General features: G+C 39.5%; 1 protein-coding gene across 10 annotated transcripts in view; it reads right to left on the bottom strand.

The window, feature by feature from the left end:
- MFSD6 (major facilitator superfamily domain containing 6) overlaps positions 1-22,250 on the bottom strand; it is a 49,670-nt gene that overhangs the window by 2,796 nt on the left and 24,624 nt on the right. For 9 of the 10 annotated variants that reach the window (XM_061376325.1, XM_061376294.1, XM_061376305.1 and 6 more), the window contains 5 exons: positions 15,645-17,242; positions 10,611-10,708; positions 4,902-5,063; positions 4,234-4,332; positions 1,810-2,090 (listed from right to left, as the gene is read on the bottom strand). In XM_061376325.1, the coding sequence (XP_061232309.1) occupies positions 1,810-2,090; positions 4,234-4,332; positions 4,902-5,063; positions 10,611-10,708; positions 15,645-17,188 (2,184 nt within the window). In that variant the 5' untranslated portion in view covers positions 17,189-17,242. The remainder of the gene's footprint in view (positions 1-1,809; positions 2,091-4,233; positions 4,333-4,901; positions 5,064-10,610; positions 10,709-15,644; positions 17,243-22,250) is intronic. The other variant, XM_061376335.1, reaches the window with a different exon arrangement.

Genomic DNA, 22,250 nt, shown 5'->3' with positions numbered 1-22,250 from the left:
TGCTTCGTACTGAAGAACAGAGAATATGGCAAGTATGTCTCTTTGCTTGAAGGAGTATAAGCAAGCAGTAGGAAAATCAAACCAAAGTCTTAGCAAGAAGGAATACTTCTTGTCACCAATTCCATTTTCTGTGTACTGACCCCCCTTCCGAATGATCTGTTTTAGTTTTAAGGCGGCTATTTAAAAAATTCTCTCAGAGAGCTGGGCAGTGTTTTTTTTTAGTTTCAGTCTTTTACCACCAGCCTAAAATAAACGACTGAGCAAAAAAAAGCTTGAAGTGTTTTGGGGCACATTTGTCCTTTGGGAGCACTGAAATAGGGATGGGAGATTCTGAAAAATAGAGACAATGAAGGAAATAATACAGTGGTGTGCACGGAATTTTGGCACATCAACAAGAACTACTCTTTTATCAGCACTGTATTTTTACAGGAAGGAAAGAATAATGAAGAGATTACGTTCCACAGGGAACAGGCACAAAAGCCTTTCTTGTCTCTCCACAATTCTCAATGAAGCAGCTGGGGGGGTGAACAGCAGCGCTGGACTGAGCAGGCTCAGCAGCCTCAGCAGCAGGGCTCAGAAACCACACAACTGCAAGAACATTCTTTCCTTGCCATGTTCACAGCATAAGGTCTGTGTGACTGCTCTTCTCTGATTTAAAAGGGGATGGCTTATACTAACCAAGACCTTGAGGGTATTTACCAATGAGAAACAGAGCGGTTTATCTGGACAAATTACTTTGATGTCAGAGACCCTGTGATATCTTCAGTGTCACTGTAAAAAGAGATGCTCTTGGACTCAGTGAAGATCAAAAAAAAACCAAACCAACCAAACAAAACCCCATCAACCTAAAGCAGACATGCCTGCAGTATATTTTCAGGAATAAAGACAAGTAAAAAAGGCAGGAGATCGCTGACCACATTCCTACACACTCTGCTCTGCTGATTCACACTCATCTCCCAAATTACCAATTTCTAAAGACAGCAGTCATGGAAAAAGCATTTCTGTGTTTACGCCTACAGGGTGCATCAGAAGGAATCTCACCCACTCCTTCCAGACAGGTAAACACAGTGGTTTTAACATTAACCGTGCTGTTCTAAAACCTGCACTGACACCGCTGCATAAGTGGCTCCCTTCTGAAAGGCATGTCCAAAGCGTTAGAAGACAGTTCAAGATCCAAGCCCATCCAACCACTGATGAAGCTATTAAAAGGTATCCTGGAGGGAGACTGGACAGAAGGGAAATGGTGTAAAGTCACAGAATGGCTCTTATCTGGTGTAACTCTAGATAAGACGAGAGACTATTTTTATTTGAACAGAAGGTTTGTATCCCATCAGTAGTTGTCTGTAACACCTATTTCTGCAACCATGTAGATGTTTGACAGGATCACCCAAGGAAGCAAAATGAAATAAAAACTCATTTTACACTGTTAAGCAGCTGTGTATCTTCATATTCAGTTACCAACTGGTACATTTTGAAACATGTATGACCTGCACATTCCAACTAATACCAAACCAAATATGAACTTGAGGGAATTCAAGTATATCCAAGCTTGTAAAACAGAGTCTCTTCCTATGTCTCTCCCTCTCCTTCCAATTTTGGGAAAACAATACTTGCAAAAATAGTTACTCCTGCTGTACTATACATGGAGAACAGCTCCATTACACGCAATATTTCAACTACCATGTCAGAACACCAAAGTTATCACAAGCTGACAGAGAACACCTGCCAGGTACTAACAGATTTACATAGCTGTAAAGGTTTCAAGCACCTAACAAATGCATAAGAACTTCCTGTACACTAGAAGATTACCTGCAAAGGCTGATTCTCGGGAGTTGGATGAGTTTTGGATAGTTTAACCATCTCTTTGATCTGGTAGACAGCATAAGCTAAGGTGACCCAAGGAGAAGAGCTGATGCCCCAGGCAGGTTTGTTCACATCCTCTTGATCTTCTTGGTGTTTAGTTTTCTTTACAGGAAGTCTGGGCTCAGTCCGAGGCATGATATCTTCTGACTGCTGCTGTACAAGGTCAATAGTTGCTATGGGAACAGGACTGGAAGGCACTGGGATCCTTTCCGCCAGCATTGTCTTTTCTGCAGTTTAAAAACAAAATAATCACTGGCAAAGCCAATGAGCTTAAAAAAAAAGCCCACCCCAGAACACTGAAGCAGACAAAGAACACTAAGTATTTCTGGCTTTAACAGACCAGTTATCACTGCACTGAAAACAGAACACTGGCACAAACAGCCAGGAGTCAGACACACCACAGTCCAGTTAGGGAAATAAGCCATGGATGGTGCCTTACAAGCAAGGCTTTCCTGCAACTGCAACAAGGTATTTTAGATGTCTGCACAGCCAGGAAGGGCTAACAGGTATGAAGCTGTCCATCTGTTTCCAGGTAGTAGAAATCTGTGTTTTCATGTTACATGGAAGAAGTCATTTTCATGTTACATGCAAACTGGAAATAAGCCTTTTAAACTTGTTGCAAACTTCTTTCTCTGTGTAAAGCCTGCATCTCACAACTCACTAGCCCTCTAGGTAACTAAAAACTGGCTTCAAACAGGAACCATTTGGTGAAGGCACATGGCCTGCATCATCAGAACAGTCCTTTTGGATTTTAAGATTTTTAAACCTGATCATTTGACTTAAAGAAGTTGTTGTACATCTTCACCACTTCTTTTTTTTTACTTGAGAAACAAACCATCCCTCCATAGTTACTGTGGAGTTAAACAGGGAGAAAAAAATAAGGCTAGTGACACATGGGAGGACATGAAATATCTGTAACAGAATTTCAGGCAAAGGCAGAAATCCTCCCAGCAGATCTTTCTATCTGAGGTATTCTGATAACTTGAAATAGTTTTCACAACTGTCTTGAAATGTCATTCACAAAAAACTGTCATGGCCCAACACAATGTGCCTTACAACCTTGAAAAGCCAGAGTATTTATATATGAAAAGTAATTAAATATTTTTAGAAACGGTTAAGATATCTTAAGTAAGAGCTCTATGTTCTCTGTGAGTCTGTAAATAACACTGTAAATTTTGAGAAAATATTTTTTTCTGAGGTATTTTTGCAATTAAAAAGAACTTTTTTTTTCAAAAGTATAAAACTGTATTTTGCTTGCAGGCTTTTAGCACTGGATATTTTAATCAATGACTGGATGTTTTCTAATACTGAAGAAATGAAGAAGCTAATCCTTCATACACTGACCACACGCTTAGTCCTACTCATCCAACTGGTCTGGTTGAAAGCAATCAGATTAGTGCCATGCTTAAAATGAAGATACACTGTTAAGATTGGTTTTCATCTAATACGCACTACCCAAGACTGAAACAAACTAAATACAACAAGGCCACTAAGAATAAACTATTCTTTTGTAGGTTCATGTGTAATTAACCAAAAGTTGATGGGAAACAGAAGCAGCAAATACCTTTTTTACCTTTCCATATTTTGGTGTTATCATTTGAACAGAGGAGAAGAAAATTCTAGCAAAATCGGTATTTGAACACCTTATTACCGACAACTTGACAACCAGTCAAGGACAATTCATTTAATAGTCCAGCTAAAGAAAACTAACTTTCATTTTCATTTCATATTCAAAGCTCATTGCAAAGTAACATTTGGGTAAAAAGCTCAAAAATTCAATACTTTGCAGAATTTGCTACAGTTTTATTGTAATTATTAGATTTATGCTAAATTCTTTGCACCAACTGTTTCATTTTCTGGTTAGCCTTTATACCAATAAAGATGGAGATTAAAAAGTTCAAGTTCCACCTGAGGGAAGATTTCTCGGGTACTGTAACAGAACTCAGGAAGCTATAAAAGTTTGTGTCCTCCGAAGCCATGTCTACGGTTTCTGGCAGAGGTGGTGGCTTGGACTGGTAGAATATGAGTGGCAAGGGTGACCATAAAGAACTGATGCAACTGACATGACTGGCTGTATGTTCAGGCTAACCCAAGGGATTCCCAGAACTAAGAGGACTTATGGGTGGTAAAATATGTTATACTTTCCTCCTACTGACATCCAAAACTCAGTGCTGCCCTTCTTGCAGCAGCAGCACACCCCTTCAATTTCTGTCATTGCTCAGGAAAAGACTTCCCACTTGAAAACAAACTGTTCTGTCAAAATCTGAGTAAAAACACCAAACATGCAGAATTAAAACTGCAGGGAGAAGCTTCAGATATCTTTCTTTATTCGTTCTAATTTTGCAGGGTCTCAGAGACATTAATATTTACCTTCTTCTTCATAAGGAACCAACAGCCACTGGATCAGGGCAAACAGAAGAAGAATCACTAAACAAGCCATCCCTATTCCTCTGAATGTGGCAGCAGGACCTGTAATGAGATTTATTTTTTTTCTAAATCGAGAATGTACTTAAGATGAGTCAGTATTATGCACTCCTTGGGTACATACTGTCCCATGTAGGCTCATATTAGCCTGTTTCATACATTTTCCTCCCTCCAGCTCTTGAGCAGGCTTTGCAAAGGATTTTTAACCAAGTAATTAGATTCTCATTTGCTCATGGAAAGGCTGCATAGTATCAACCTATTCTCTCACAAAAGATTCATTCATCGCACTTATGGATCAGGTTGGAGATTTGTTCACATAGTACTAAAAATATCTAGGCATAACGTATTTAATTAATCTGTAATGCTCACAGGACAAAGCCGTAAGCAATCTGGTCTGCATTCAGTGGTGACCTTGTTTTGATCAGGAGCCTGGAAAGGACATCTGAGGTCCCTCCTAGCCTGAGCAGTTCTATGATTCCACAACCTATATGTAGTGCATTATTACTCTTTAAAGCACAAGACAACCTTGAGCATAAATAAGTTTAAAGCTGGTAGTTCAGTAAAACTGTAACTTCAAAAATAAAATGAAAGTTTTCAAAGCGATTTTTGCTTACCGAAGTAATTGACCAAAACGCCTCCAACCATAGCCCCGCATCCTCTGCCTAGACCCAAGTGGAGACCTTGCAGGATTCCTTGGGCTGATGTTCTCAGCTCCGGAGGCACTGCTGCACTAAGGTATGAAATACAGGCTGCCCATATAGCTGCATGAGTGACACCTAGAGAGATGAAACATTGTGAGCAAAGGGTTCAGTGTTCCAACAAAACATCAGAGCAATTGCACTCATCAACTGGAGCACATGCTGGAGAACAATAAAATCCCTTTACTGACAGCTCTCTGTGAAATACAGATCAGCTTTTGGTAATGTGATACTGGCAACCAAGCCACAGGGAGACATGATGGCTCCTTCTGCAGGGTCTGTCAATAGCTCTTTCTCCCTCTAAGATGACCTCACTTCTCGAGACACAGTCCCTCAGAAGATTAAGTAAAGTGCCTTAGATGTCTCCCTACCAGATTCCCTGTCCCTTTGAGAGGGACCCTGGGCATTTGAAATACAGTTCTAATTTCATCAACTGCAAGCAATTAAGCACTGATGCCTCTCAACAGACTCCTTACTGCCACCATGAAGGCAGTGCAAGGTCATAAAATCCAAACAGTATCAGAGATATCCATGTCATTCCAGAGGCAAGAATTAATTCCCTCCTGCCCTTCTCACTCCCCCCTAAACCAACCACCCTCAAGCAAACTCTTTCTGAACTCAACACCAACACACTCTGCATTTAGCACTGAATGGTCTGGACAAAAAAAGCACTCAAGCTCCTCAGGGTAGGCCAAAGATGCAGATTTTCACGCCTGCTGCTGAGAGGCAGAATCAGCATGCCCTTCCTCCTGCGATGACTGCATCCTGCGTAGGAGCTGCCGCACGCTGCTGCCGCCTCCCACTTCACCCACTCCCGCTCTGGGGACTGGCGCAGCCAAGGGCCTTGCTGCTATAAACAACAGCCACAGTTCCAAGACAGACCCAGCACCACAGCAGAGGTTTTGGAAGTCTCCTTTTGGCACATGTCTTGTAGATTGAGGGTTATAATATTTCTTCCTACTGCAGCAGAAGGATGGCTAATGCCCCATCCCTGGCAGTGCTCAAAGCCAGGTTGGACAGGGCTTGGAGCAACCTGCTCTAGTGGAAGGTGTCCCTGCCCATGGCAGGGTATTGGAACTAGATTAGCTTTTAGGTCCTTACAACCCAAACCACTCTACGATTCCATGATTCTAGGAGGAAATGACCTGTGCACAAATGACCCGTGAATGATCAGCAGCAGCACACAGAAACAGGCTGCAGACGGAGCCTGCATCTTTGAGCACCGGCTTGGTGGGGGTTTGTGGAGTATGGAGGACAAGACAGGAAAAGAAAGACAGGGTTGTGGAGAAGTTGGAAAAGCAAAACAGTTTATAAGCTGATCACACACTGAATAAGCCTGAACTATTTTGCCACCCTCAGATTGAGTGGGAATACTTTTTTCTTATTTGAATGGTATTAAAAATAGTCATCACAGCTTACCAATGCCTCAGCTCTACTGCCTCAGTTTAAAGAGCATTGGCACCACTGATGATTCAGTCAACATGTTTCTGTCCTCTACACTTGACTTATTAATGAATAGTTGGGCACTCAGTAATTACTTAGCCATTTATGCTGAAGACTGGTAAGAGCAAGAAAATACAGGATTTGGTAACATACAGACTAGCCTGGATTTTGCTTAGGTGTAAAATGATAAATAGCACTGATTGGAATGGGTATAGCCATGTTACATGTCCATAAGGCTGTACAGTCCAATTCCATTCCAAAGCTAAATGAGAATTTCTCAAGCTTTGGGTTTGTAAAGGCCACCTTTCACCTTTATACATTGCAGAGATGGTTTTGGTAATAGTACATCACCTTGGTGAAAAATAAAAAGCTTAGATCAGGATCAGAGCATTTTACCTTACCATTTACAGTTTAAGGCTTTAAAACTCAGATTTTCCAAGCAAAAAAGCTCAGTTCTAAAACTCACTGAATATCTACTTTTTTAAAATGCAGACCCATGTGTGCACTGAAATTAGCAACCAAGAACTGTCCCAATAACAAAGCAAAGCTAATCTCATCTAATGTGTTTTGGATTTAGAAAAGCTATCAATTAATGTAAAACATCCAGCTTCACCAGCTATTAAAGAGTAAGTCCCGTTTTAAAGCCCTGCAAATCAAAAACACATCAGAAATTATTTGAACCATGAAGCACGATAGCCCGGTATTTGTTTGAAAACAAAAGGCCGTAACTTAACCAACATGTTCTTGGATGTTTCCACCTTTAGGAGGCAACCCAGACAGAACATAGTGTTCCCAGTTCCCCTGAAAGCAAATCCATACCAATTTTTACAACAACTTCTTACAGAAGTCTGGTCTGGATTACTGCTAACCATGATTCTTTTAAGAAGTTGTGTACAATGTATATATTGTGACCTTATTTGCAAAACCACTAACCATCATTTCAACATCTGGACTATCATTCCAACAAACTGAACAACCCCAGTGTTATGCTTAGAATAACAGTGTTTAGCAAAGTTAGGATAATTTACTTACAAACCAAGAGCTGAAGATTTAGAGCACTAAATTTATTTCAGGAGAGATATATATCCTCATTACTGCCAGTTAAAGGCCCAAGCATTTTGCTCTCTAGATATAACTGTATTGCTGAAACATCAGTAAGAGTCACTTTGTAGAACAATACTTGTTTTGGAGTTTGCTGGATAACTGCCAAGTGAAAATAGCTAATTTTCAGGTTATCAATATAGTTTTGTGATTTACAAAATCCTTGTTATGTAAATTGGTGAGCTAGCATAGCTGTTATCAGAGAATTTGGACCATTGGTTTGTAAGAGTAAGTTGCAAGCTAACTAGTGGAGCAAAGCTTAATCTGTTAATTGCAAAATGAACAAGACTGCCTGTGTGGTTGCAGGTAGATATATATAGATATAAATACATATATATGCACATTTTACCATTTTCCTATGAGGATGTCTAGACATTTTCAGTTATTAAAGACTCAGCCTAAGCTCTTCTTTTCATATGCTGCATGTACAAGTTGATGCAGCATACCTATTCAACATTCTAAACTAAGAAGCAAGGTTAAATCTCCTCATCACTCCTCTGACAGTGCAAAGCACTTAAAAGAGTCCTCCCCATTCCAGTTACAGACAGCAATTGTTCTTATTACAATCAAGAGATGTAGTCTGGGGAGTCATCTTCCAGACATCTCTCCATGCCCTTCAGCACAGCACATGGGGATAATCCTCATATTGCAGAAATGTATTAAAAGAAAATAAATTCTTTACAAAATTCAGCTGCAACTGAATTATGTACAAAATTCAGCTCAAACTTAAACCCCCTCCAGCTCACAGGACTGGAATTTACATGGAATTTGACAGCTTCATGGGGAAAAGCTGTCTAAAAGAATAACAAGGCCTTCACTAAGGGATTTAAAGGTCCTACCAACTTGGTGCAGTCATGTGCCCCACATGGTATAAGCATGCTCTGCACAATCTTTCATTGTTTTTAAATACTTCTAACCCCTACGTATGCAAAGGAGCTACAACTCCTACCTCCCTCTGTCAACAAACTCATTTAACAAAAACAAGAGCTTCTACCTCACCAAATTTCATTAAGGTTATACCTGTTATCCCTACTGACAGATTCAATGGATATGTGTGGAAAAAAGCAGAGCAATAGGATCTGGTAACCACTGCAAAAGAAATAATGAATCAAGGAGAAATTAAAATCAGTAAAAGTGAGGAGAAGGAAAGAATAAAGTGGGGAGGGGGGAGTTAGCAGTACCTCTACAAAGAGAAAATTCAGTCTCCCATTCAGGAACAAATGAGTGAGATTACTGGAATGTAACAAACATAGTGGCAGTTATTAGATACACAGTGTACTTACAGACTTTATGGACAGTAACAGTGATAGAGGCAGGCTGAAAAGTGCACACAGAACGCAACACTTGGGGCTGGGGGAGAGTTCTATGTGTTTGTTTTGGTTTTAACTTTCTCATTTGCTGACTATAAACAACTGCAAATAGCAACAATAGCTGAAGCATAGATGATTCAGCAGTGGCTAGATACAGTCTGGCAGACGAATTCATGATGAAGTATTATTTTGAAGGTCCTTAGCTTTTTCTTTAAATTACTCAAGATTGTACCATGCAAGAAAGCCAACCAAACCAGATCCCTCACAGCCTTGCTGTAAAGGCAAACTTACATATTATGCAATTCATATTAAAATTTCAGGAGAATAAAAACAAGATTGAAAATAAAAGAAACGTATTTCTCAGTCATGACTATAGGATGCTTCCAGGCACAAACTTATGTCTGCGTTGTCATGACACAGGTTTTTTTTTCCTGTGATTTCAGTTGGGTTATCTTTAAAACAGAATTCCCTAGAAGGCAATATCCAAAGCTTTGTATTAGTAATTTGTTCGCCCTAGATGTTTAAGTAGGCAAGAGTGTAACACATTCCCACCCTTCAGGTTCTTTGCAACATTTTCACATTTGGTATGAATGATGAAGCATCAATTCAACAGCTTTGGCTTGGGTTTTTTTTCAATAACAAAATTCAGAAGCTTGCTGCTGTGTCAGTTTTAATACAATAAATTGTTTTTGTTAGCAGGGAGGTAAGGAGCTAGGACACAAACAGATCTTTTTCTATGCTTAGAGATTTACACAGTGCTCTCCAATGGCATTTTATAGCTCAAGTTAAAATCTACCTTAAAATGATTTCTGTAAACAGAGTAGAAAAAGTTAATACAAATTCAAATTATGCATACAGTGGAATAAAACTTCTAAGTATAACCTATGGAAAACAGTCCAGGTGGCATTGCAGAAACCCAAACCCCTGGCTTTAACAAAAACAGTTTAATTATTTTTAAAGGCCGGGAAAACATTTTCTGCACTTTAATTATTCTCTTGCAAGTTTACAAAGCCAAATACTTCAGTATTCTTCAAATACTGAAGAAACAAAAAGAGTTTAGATTTTTCCTGGTTTTGAGAAGTGATACCTACCACAAACACACAAAAAAATGCTGTAAAATCTAAGTTAGAACAATTTGCATTTTAACATCATAAAGAAGGTCTTAGAGACTTCTGGGACAACATGACTTGAAAACAGGGCTCAACCTACTCTTCACAGACCACACCTCTGTCCTTTTAATTTAATTAAAGGTTGAGTATCTTAAAGAAGCTCTATTAGCACAAAGCTATTGAAAGAAATTCCTCTCTAGCTATTGACAACAAATAATTATTCAGTCTAAAGGTATTGATCGAACAATAGCGATGAAAAACTACAAAGTATTTTAACAAAGACAGAATGACCCAGAGCCCTTTCAAGAGCCATGACCTTTTGCGTTTAATGAAGTCCATATTTTCCACCAAACAGGATTTGCAGTAGGTGTGTACCTGGCTCACGGTTCTGCCTCTTTGTTTAGTTAAAGGGTGTGCTGGTCTCGCGCAGTTCTGTTTGAATAAACAGAGAACTGTGCACAATCAGATACAAAGTCACCCTTTTGACGTCAAGTATTTCCCAAGACAAACAGTGATTTTTTATGAACTTGGGTCTTCTGGAGCATTTGTGGTCAACAAAAACAGAGAAATACAAGATTTTGACTTTATCACAGGTCACCTGAAAACAAGCTAAATGTAAGAACCTGATCTTATGTTGGAAGGGCATTACTGCACTGCCTTACCTTGAAGTACTTCCATTGGGAGAACAGTCCAAGCATTTTCCAGATAGGAGATGTAAATGTATCGAGCTGTATTACAGGCAAGACCAATGTAAAGCACTCTGAAGGAAGTAAGGAAAAGAGAAGTCAGGATAGTTTGCACTTTCTTTTTTTTTTGGTATGTTATAGCTTACTGCTTCAGAAGCTATTTGTACATGTACAAAACAGTTTTCCAGTCTAAAGCATATGATCAACGCAAAATACAGTCTTTAAGTCCTACAACCAAACATAAACTCTCCTCTTGCCCACTCCAAACATATTCAAACTGATGCTAAAGTTAAAGAGTCTCTTCAAAATCCTAATGGAAAAAAAAAATTAGAAAAAAAAAAAATTCAAAGGGACAGCAAATCCATTGAGCCTTTAACTACGCTGTGTAGTTCTATGTCATGCTCTACACTGGATTATATCTCAGAGAGACCATCTCTAAGCACATACAACATCCCTTGCAAACAATCCTCTAATCATCCAGGGATTCATTCTACCGCTTTAATGTAAGCCTGGTGTAGGTTCGTATTAGATGAATTAATTTTACCCCAATTAATATAAGTTTATAGTCCCAGTATCTGCAAACTGTTCAGAACTACTCTAAAAACACATCCCACAGAAGCAATATGGTTTATAACAACATGCCTCAGGATGATCCTGTTGAAAAGCAGCAGATGCTGCATCTCAGAATGAAGAGGAAAAAGAAGCTCTTGTAACAGTTTTCAAACAATGAAGCACAAAGACTATTTGTGCAGTGCATTTCCCACTGCATGTTTAACCTGATTACTTTTCCCTTCTGTTCTCAGATTCAGCTTAGCTTACCTCTAGGACATAGCCACTGAAAAACCTAGAGTGAGATGCAATCAAAAAGATGCAGCATCTTGTCAGCATCTGAAGTCTCCAAACATACACGCTGACAGCTACAAAACCAGTACCACAGTTTTCATCATGTCAGTGTCACCAAAAAAGCATTCGGGGCTATGCATTTCACAACAACATGGATCTACAGTAGACAATTTGCTTTACTTTCAGCAAGTTGGGTAAGCCTGAAGGAAGCTCCCCCACCCAAAAACATGCATCAGACCAAGCTGTGCTGCTTCCAGATACATGTGAGGTAAATGAATAGCTGGTTTAAGCTGCTTTTAGGCAATGCAAACCCAAGCATTCATTGAAGAAAACATGGGAAGCCATGAAAAAATTCATTATGATACAGTAAAGAGAAAAAACTTGTTCTTTGAGCCACACATCATAAATTTCATCTTCCCCTTTAATTAATGCCTTCTTTGGCATTAATGTTCCTTTCATAGCCACAACTTGATGTAATTATTTACAATCGCATTTCTTAAGTATATTAGGACACATTTGCCACAAAAGGTAAGCAAACATGCAAGTTCTGCATGCTCCTTTCTTCATTCCCTTACTAGTATGGACGAAGGTGTTGCACACTCTTGGGAATACAAAAGAACTGTCATACCATATATTTGGTTTTCCCCATCAGCAGCACAGATGTGCCCAGAACTGTTTAGGACCAGTTCTTGCCAGCTTAATTTCACTTTTGCCTACCAAAATCTTTGCCTGTGCCTCAATAAATTTCTTCCCACCTCAGCTATCCCCTGTCACAGCCAGGCCAGAGATGAAAAGAGGACTCCTGCTCCATAGCATCACCACTAACACACTTGGCTATCTGGGCTTTTCTGTTATGTTAAACTTGCAGAATGATTTGGATTCAGAGTTACAGACAAGCAACTTGGCCAGGTTATACATTTTAATTTGTTGGAATATGTACAGAGTTTTAGGTAAATTGCAGTTTATGAAGATTTCTACAATTACTGTTTTGGAGTGGCACATCACACGAGAGCTTCTGTGTAGTTAAGAGTTGTTTCAAAAATGTATTTATAATGATCACTTGGCCTCTTTATCAGAACTAAATGGAAAATGCAAACAGATGTTCCTTATGAACCCCATATGCAATATCCACAGAGACACCATATTCAATTTACAGGTTAAACACTTAAAGCACTGAATCTATATTTATGTTAAGGAGAGTAAGCTGTTTACAGGCATTGCTACCAGTCTCTGCTTCCTGTAAAAACTCACATGCTGGAATTGTGGTCAGACAAACATGTTCAAGCTTAACCTCAAGCAGGAGGTTATTTTCAGAGAGTAACATCATCTTCCTAAACTCAGTAGCAGTTTTGCGTGCTTCTACAGAGGATACCATTCGACAATGGTGTCTAAATATTAGGCACTGGTTTTGTACACTTTTCCATCGCAATATCCTCTCAAAGAACTTGTGGCCTTCACCACACTTTTAACTCTTTATTTTCTAATGAAACTCTGCCGTCTCTCAGAAGGTATCTGGAGCAGAGAAGGCAAAATACCCTTCTAACATCTGTAATACTCCCCCCTGTGCTATGACAGAACAGCTTTCGACGTGAACCCATCACTGTCATTACTCCAGATTAATCTAGTGGCCTGCTAAGATACACTGTTAGAAACACTAGCAGCATGTATAACATACACACACATGCCATGCACGTGGATGAAGAGTAAATCTAATGAAGCCAGAAATCAGGCATTTTAATCACCTGTTCAGCATTGTCATGTTTAAAATGCTTGGGCAATAATTTGAGTATTAGCTAAAAAAAAAAACAACCTCAGTGAAAATAGGTTTCAAAACACTGTAAGGGTCTTATATGCCACCCCATACAAAGGTAGAAACAAAGTTTCACAAGTCAAGAAAAGGAAAACTGAACTTCTATCTGACAAGGGTGTAAGGCCTTTTTCTTGTAGCTCTACAAAGGACAGTCAATAGCATTTTTTCCTGCTACTGTGACACCACCTGCAGTTCTGGTGCTCATGCCTTTCCCCAGAAAATTGGGACAGGAAGAAAAGATTGAATGATAATGTTCAAGTAAATAGTACAGAAAGATTGTCTATATCTAGGAGTCTTAACAACCCAGAACAAGGAAATTTTGAGCTATTATAGCTCAAAAAATTATATAAATAAGGAAAAAATATATATAAAGTGCTATTCCTGAATGCTTCTGGCTAAGATGGTCCCAAAGAGGATATATAGTTGGTTCTTATTAATGGAAGAATTAACATCTGTACTAAAAGGCAGCAGACACATATACAGAACTATCAAAGAATATGAGCTATGATCTCCTACTCTTCCCTCTTTTAAAAAAGGTTGCCTGCTCTTGAACAAACTATACATTGAACACAGCTCAAAGAGTACAGGAAGGCAGGCAAACAGGAGACACCTCATAAACTGTGATGACTAAATACAAGCAAGCATTAGATAACATTGAAGTATGACTAATGTGCATTTCCCAGGTGTAGGTATAAAGAATCTTGTTTCACCACAAATAGGAGCTAGTGTTTAAACAACTTAATCTTGATCCAGTCTTGTCTTCATAGGCTTAACAGTGCAAAGAAGCAAGAAGAACAGGATTTAATACTGCACATTATTTTTCTTTTCACTGGCCAATGCTCACATCCCCTTCTATTTCATCTTATTCACAAGCCTACCATTCTTGTTTTTTTTTCTTTCTCTAGTTGAAGCCTAAGCCTGAATTCTGAGCTATAACAATACACACAGAAAAAGCATACCTGAGCTATTTCTAGGTATCAAGACTCTGATCTGTTCTCACCACTCCTCCATCACCATATCCTTCCTCCAGTCTTTGCATGCAAGGTGTCACATATACTGATTATTGTCAAATTCAGAGATTAAAAGAGTGACTCAAAGTCAAGGGATACTCCTCAGTTCAGAGGAAGAAAAAAAAGCATCTTTTAAGTAATCTCTCAAATTACCATGCTAAACATCTCAAACATTTTTAGTAGAAGTCGAATAAAAAAATTCACCCCAGTAAAACAAAAAAAGCAAACCTACAGAACAGAAATGCACAAAAAGAACAGTGCAGAAAGCTTAAAAATACATCTCAATGACTGTATGATTATAAACAGGGCCTTTGGAAAGGACATGATGCTAACAACACAGAGCTTTGTGCTCAGTTGCAGAGTACCTTAGTAAATATAAAACCACCCCTTTATGACTTCATTAACTCAGATTCCCCCCTGAGCTTTTCTTAAAGAGCAGTGACAGGATTTAGAATATGCAAAATTAAGTCATTATCAGTTTAGCAGAAAACAACATACATTAAGTAACATGTTGGAAGAAGTCAGTTTCACTTACACAGGGCAAAAACTATGGAGAAGCCCCACACAGGCATCTCCCTTCAGCAGATGACACAAGCAGCTGCAAGGAACTGAACTGGTAAGCAACACCACCCGGCTGCAACCTCATTCTGCCAACAGCCAGTCTGATCAACAGGACATGTGCACAGGAGGTGTGCTCTCCTCACTTCTTCATCTCATCATCCTCCTCTCAGGATGCAAGCGACACCCTTCCAGACTACTGTGGGGCAAAGAACTGCCCTACAAGGAGAATCAAAGAATCACAGAATGGTTGGGGTTGGAAAGGACCTTAAGATCATCCAGTTCCAACCCATCTGCCATGGGCAGGGACACCTCACGCTAGACTATGTCACCCAAGGGTCTGCCAAGCCTGGCCTTGAACACTACCAGGGATGGAGCATGCTAAAGCTGGCTAAAGCAGGAGTTTTCCAAAACGCTGCTACTCACAGGTAAAAAAAAAGTTAAATTAACAATATTTGTATGTCAAAACAGACAGTCTTTGAGTGGGTGGCGTTCGCAAAGAACTCTAACAGAGCTTTGCATCACTGAACTAGGAAGTCTTCTGAACTGTCTGCAAAAGGTTACGGTGCCATGCACAATGCACGTACTAATGTGCAACTCAAACACAAAGGAAGCTTTTCAGAGCATTTTCAGCTCCTAAAATAACAATAAAAAACTGCATCAGGCAAGCTACGTAACTGAGCAGGACTTGAAATTTTAAAATAAAAATCAGCTTAAATTTCACTTTGTAACATAAGGCTAAGCCTGAAATTCAGCATCTTTTTGTACAGCTCTTTGATAGCATCTTACCTGATATGACCAACCAATTCAATCAGTTTGTGGCTGAAGAAGTAGGCAGTCAGCTCAGACACATGACTGAGCACAGAGCAAACTCCAAAGAGCGTGGTGGTACCATTCAGGTCTTCCAAGTGCCAGTACAGAAAGGTGAACACAAAGCCATATCCAAACCCCATGAACCATGCCACGAAGAGCACTGAGCCATACTGGATACTACACAGCAGTTTTATTAGGTCCCAAAAACTGAATGACTGTGACTGGGTCATACTGGTAGGAGTGTTATCAGAGGACTCGTTGGAGGCATTTCTGTCTACCTGTGAGATTTCTACCTCTTTTCTCTTACTTTCATCTTGCTTGAAGTGCGCATAATGGAATCGAAACTGAGTGGCCACGATCAACGCCATTGTCATCAGAACACCAAAAACTATGAACACTATCCTGTAGTTCTTGTACTCAGGAGCTTTACATCCTTGACCTTCAATGCTAACTTCTGTATGAGTATAGTCAATGCCAATTCCCACAGAGAGCATGGCTAGACCCCAGCCCAGAGAACCCCACATACGCTGCAATCCATACCGGTCCCTGTGTTTGCCGAGGTACTGCAGAGTTACAGTGTCCACAATAGTAACAGAGGAAGCACTGAAAAATTCTCCTATGATGACAACCAGCAGAATGAGTAGAAAGATGGCTTCTACTTCTTGTTGATCATAAACAAGCACAGCTTGGTCAGAAGGCATTGGCTTTGTCGTGACAGCAGCTGGCAGGGTACTCGGAGTCATGTTCCCTGGTGAGACTGGGCTAGTGGTGCTGTTTTTCAAAGTCAGATGGGTACTGTTTTCCAAGACAAACTCCACATCATTGCTCTGTGTAGGTAACAGGAATGTTACTTCAGGATTAGCTGTTCCTGTTGCTTCCAAAGTGACTGGGCTGGAAGTGAGCAGGTCTCTCTTCCTACGAGCTTTCGGGGATGCAGTACTGGCTGTGGTTAGCAGAGAAGACATCGAGATGTTTTGTGAAGCTGTTGTGAAAATGCTGCTTGCATTGGTGGGGTGTGCTGGGGGGAGACCCCTTGGTATGCATCTTAAGGTGGCTGGTCTAACAAATCCAATCCCTAGGTTAAATAAAACCCAGCATAAAAGTGAAAACAGGAGGACAATCTTCCCTTTCTTGAAGCGATCTGCCACCACTCCCCAGAAAGGAGCACTGCAAAACTCAATGAAGTACCTGATGCCCACCAGAAGTCCACTCTGACTGGGTGACATACCCAGCTGCTTATAATACACAGGCAGCAAGGGGTAGAGGGAGCCATATGCAGAATAGAAGAAAAAATAGAAGACCTTTGAGATGAGGAGATCATTGTTTATTTTGACGCAGTGCTTTTCTAACCAATCTAGCTCCTCATCCGGGACAGTGGTTGTCTCCGTTGAAGGGGACTCATTATGGGGTGGCAAATCTTGATCCTTGGAAATGCCATTGAAAGGATCAGCAAGCACATATTTTCTCTTCTGTTCCTCTTCGTCATCAGTCAAAATGGCAACCTTATCATCAGCTGCCATGGTTTACCACAAGCATCCAGTATCTGTATATTCTCTCAAGGAAGCAAGGCTACCCTGGGAACAAATGAAACATAACATGTTAAGGTACCACACATGAACTGACCTGCAATGACAGTCATCAAGGACAAAGCCAGCTTCTATTTTATAAGTGACATCCCTGAGCAATAATCAGGGTGTGGAAGGCCATTTGTCTAGACTAGTGGTACATGATAGCATCAATAAAAATGTGGTTTATGACCAATTCTGTGAAGTTTTCCCAACAGCAGCTTTAATATTGTGCAGTAAGACATATTTCGTGTTTAGGACTATTATTAGGGAATAATTTATATATTCAAAGTTACTGTGGCAATTACGTGCTAGAATTTGCAAGTCTTTTCTTTCAAGTTGTCTTTTCTCCCCTAAGGCTAACTACTTTATTCCCAGTATTCCCTACTATACCAAAGGATAGCCAAGATTTTGTAATTAAGTAATGCAGCCGCATATATATCTATTTTTTTTTAATTATCAAAACAAATTATTATCCAAAGCCTCACGACAGCTTTCAAAAGGTTCATCAACCTCCTCTTGAAACACTATTTCCTAAACACTCCACAACTACAGCAGAAACTGGTACAAGGGCTAAGCTTCTTGGCTGAATGGGAAGAGAGACAGGAATCAGGATAGGGCTTTAAGGTTAAAACAAGGAACTCTCAAAATTCGGATAACAACCTCAAAGGCATCGAAGACTTAGGAGCAATGAAACTAAAGGACCCTATACAGACCCTATAACGACCTCCTCAAGTCCAAATCTGAAATTGAAGAAAGGTGGATTGGGAGGCAACTGCACTGTAGCTTCCCACATTTATCCTTTGCAGAAAACTGTAAGACTGGACAAGAAACAATCAGAAATACATTCACCACTACTTAGACTTTGATTTGACCAACCAGCTCTCTCATTTAAAACCAACAGACTAATAAGGTAAGCTACCTAACAGCAGCTTTCCTTTCAAGCAATACAAAAGAAAAGCTCTGCAAGCAGACTACCAGCTCAAAATCATTCTATTAGGCAACTATTTATTCTATATTAGTATCTGTAAATTTAACCTAGTATTAACTCATGTTGATTATGAGAAAGTTGAACATTAAGTCTATTTTTGGTTTTGTTATCCCTTTGTGGTTTGGATTAGAGTTCCTATCACACACGAACTTTTCCAAGGATCAAGGAAAAGAGCATTTTATTCCAAAAGAACCTGAGATTTCTCCAAGAACATTGGAGTTATGATCAGGAATACCTTCTTCAGGAATTTCAAGTATTTTTTTTGCAGGTCTGCACTTTAGTTGCATGAGAAACACTCCAGTGAAATTGCAGTCTTTCAAAACTCAACCGTAAGCATAGTATCATCCCCTTAAAATTAGTCATGCATTGATATAGTCAGTGCCTTTAAATTAATTATTATTCAGAATTAACTTAAATACTGACAATGGATTTGCAAACCAACGCAAGGCTATTAACAGAAAAGAGACCCTAATGTTGATAAGCATGTCAATTTAACTGTTTCTTACTGATCCAACACATACCAGCTGATATAACCAACCACGGATACTTCTGAAAGCAACAGTCCATTAAAATAGTCAAAACCTTACAAAGTTCAGTGATAGACAAGTCTAAAAATACCACCATTAAAATCCCACACTCATGAGGTTTGTGTTCTTCACTTCTAAATGCAATTTCAGTGGGATACTACCTATGAGGATCTCTGGTTTAGCTTAGGGAGAAAAGGCTGCATAAAAACCTTAGAACCTTAAATATTCATGTATTCAAGGTCAGAAGTTAAAACAATGCCAGCACACACAGAAACTGCTTTTTTCTCCAGTTCCTTCAGAGACAATCCGATTTTAAAAAGTATTTCAAGTATCAAAAGATTAGAAAAAGTCCTAATGAAGTTGTTAGAACAGTTCAATGTGAAATCACATTTTCTTGCTCTTACCTGCTACCATCAAAAGCCACATGAACCAAAACTCAGCAGCTGTCTAGTTATCTCTAGCAATTTTTTATTCAGGCAGCCATTTCCACCTGACAGCTGGAAGGACTGTGGGGTTTTTTGCTCATATATTTGCTCATTTTTTCCACTTTTATATCCATAAAACAAGTCCTTCTAACAAGTAAATTAGATCATCTGTGCTTTTGTTTTCTTTATGCCTTGCCCGCTTTCACAACAAAGACTCCAGAACTTGTGCAGGGCCCCACTTATGTCAAGGGGATGTAACTGTGGTTTCAGTGCTGTTCCTGTGTCCTACCAAAAACAGTATACGCTCATCTGCTTGCAGAACTTGCTTAGTAGCTGTACCAGAGCTTTACAGCATTTAACTGTGAGGAATAAATTTCCTCCCCTGTCCCCATGACATGACAAGATAAAATTCGTATTTTAACCACCTGCGTATTGGGCCAACTTCTTTGCAACTGAACTTACCCCAAATTAAAAAACACAGCTATGTTCTTTATCCCTGTATATGACCTCCAAACCATCTGATTCCATATATAAATTACACAGATGGTTTTTAGAGCAAATAGTATTCAATCTTTTCAAATTCCACTTCCCTTTTTCGTTGTAATGGGGCTTCAATTTTGTACACTGTATGAATAGGGGGTGTGTTAAAAATTGTTACACTGCTTATCTTTAAACACTTCAGCTGATGCATCTTCTTCCTCCCTCCCCCCATAACATGTATCTGCCCCAGCATCCGTCTTCTAATCCGTTGTGAGCAAGGATTAATCCAAAAGATCCATCCTAGTATTTTGACTAGAACATCTTGGGTTAGAATGCTATGAAAAGTTTATTTCACAAGAATTTCAGTAAATATTTTCCTACCCTAAGAGTGTTTTATTGAATATTATTAATAACACAGAATATTCTCTTCAGAAATGTAACAGCATCAAGACTAGTAGAAGCCATATGGCATTCTTTAATGTTTTGATCACTAGTTTCTTTAGGAGTCAGGCTTTTGAAAGTGATTTTATTTAGCAACTTTTTAAAGACTAAAAATAAATGACTGAAAATGAGAAAAGCAAACTAGTGGTATTGTTACTGAAAAATCCACAGAAAAGTAATCTACAGGGCTTTCCTTATACTGACAAAAACACCTATGCCATTCAGGGACTGAACATGCACCAAATCAAACCAGAATGAAAACCAATGTCCTTTTAAATGAGACTGGTTATCTACTGGTTATTTTAACCATAGCCTTCCAATACCATATCTTCACTTTGCAAAACCTTTTTCCAATCCACAAGACAACAGGAGGATAGAAGACAGTACTACCAGTAAGTTTAAAATGAACAACAGAGTATAAGCAAGCAAGAAAGGTTTAGAGAGTAAACAGAATGGATTTCAGTGTGAAGACAGATTTTAACTCATTGAGGCAGAATGAAGTATGAAGTTTTGGTAGAGGCCTGTTGACTGTCATCAGTTCAGCCAGCACAAGTGAGACCAGAGAGGCTGCAGAGTGGTAGCATCACTCTGAAAAACAGGAGTAATAATTTTGAAGCTATCTTCCCTAAACTAGACAAGTGCACACATACAACAAAACCCTAAGAAGGAACTTCTGCAAAGATACTGAGAAAGCCCCTCAAAGGGCAAGAGAAGAGGTGCACCAAGCAGACAGCGCAGCAGTTACACATCACAGGAAAGCACCTCGGTCCTCCAGCAGGCAAGCAAGCTTTTGTCCTCCCACAGGTTTACGTTTCAAGACCAGTACAGAACTCACAACAGGATACTGAGCCCTTGTTCCTGCACCATCCCATCACCCCTAACATGGCTACAGTAGAAAAAGTCTTCATTACAATGTGAACTGCCAACTTCTCCCCAGCCTATTGACTCTACCAGCCCAGGAGCACAAGGCCCTTCGCTCAGACCTGCCCAAGAAGCTTGAGGCCAACCTGGCTTTCTCAGGCTGAGGATTAATTCTGCAATACCACTCATCCTCTGAGCAGCTCATGCACAAGTGCAGCCACTTCTCACATATAAAGAATATACTTTTCAACTACAAGACTGGTCTTAAGGCTTTGCACAGATATGCAAATACTAGAATCCATTATTTTTCCTGATACCAATTGCTGCCACTCTGTTTACATCTTACCTCCAGCAAGTCAAAATACACTTTCAAACCCTTACATCAACACATCTTTTGTCCAACCATCTTCTGCTAAGTTACAGCAATTTTCCTGCAGACTTGTACCTTTGAACAACTATTTGATGAACAGAGGAAAAATCATTTGTCCCAAGGAATTCAGTGATGACAATGCAATGGTTATTATAACAAGGCTCTTACACAGGTAGATGGAAGGAGCAAGTATGGGTATTCTACATATAGTTAAGGATCTTCTTGGCATTCTTGGCTTTTTAATTTCTTAAACTGATCCTCATTTACTCTGGCTCTCCTAGGAATTACGAGGATTTCAAGCTCAGAAAGGATAAAAAGCTAATCTTTTCAAGACAATCTGATGTTATGAGAAGTTAACTATAAAACGAAAGAAAACTATAATAAGGAAAATACAGTAACTAAAACTCAGCTCTTCCCTTGGAGCCACTCTTCCCAAACCCTGGGGAAAAAACCGAAACATCTCAGAACACCTGCTTTGCACCACATCTCAGGAGAGAAAATAAAGCTAATCAACAGATCAGAGTGGGTCAGCAAATCCCTAAACCTCTCAGGGAAAACAACATGGCATTAAAACTTCACTTGCAGACCAGCAGAAAGTTAGATTTGAGGGGAAGGAACACTGCTGCTTTTAAACAAAGTTTAACTCAGCATAAATGTTCCATTCATTAGGCTTTGAAGACTGAAGTACAATTAAAAGTCACAAAGCAGAGCCTCAAAATCAGGCTTTGGATATATAATGAATGCAAAAAAACCCAAATCAACCCACCAACCAACCAACCAAAAACAAAACAAACCAACCCAGGACAGTTAATCAGAAGATAGTGCCAATGATCAAAAGTAACTTAACACATCAAATCCCTAGAAAAATCTCTGTAGATCTGTATTTATACAGTCTCACAAAACATACTCTATGAATAGAATT

Source organism: Neopsephotus bourkii, unplaced genomic scaffold, assembly GCF_033783945.1.
Source record: "Neopsephotus bourkii isolate Nb327-2 ecotype Australia unplaced genomic scaffold, CSIRO-AGI_Nbou_v1 NB_196, whole genome shotgun sequence".
In the NCBI taxonomy this organism is placed as follows: domain Eukaryota; kingdom Metazoa; phylum Chordata; class Aves; order Psittaciformes; family Psittacidae; genus Neopsephotus; species Neopsephotus bourkii.
The sequence above is the reverse complement of the archived record's forward strand: the minus strand, read 5'-3'. Positions and strand labels throughout refer to the sequence as shown.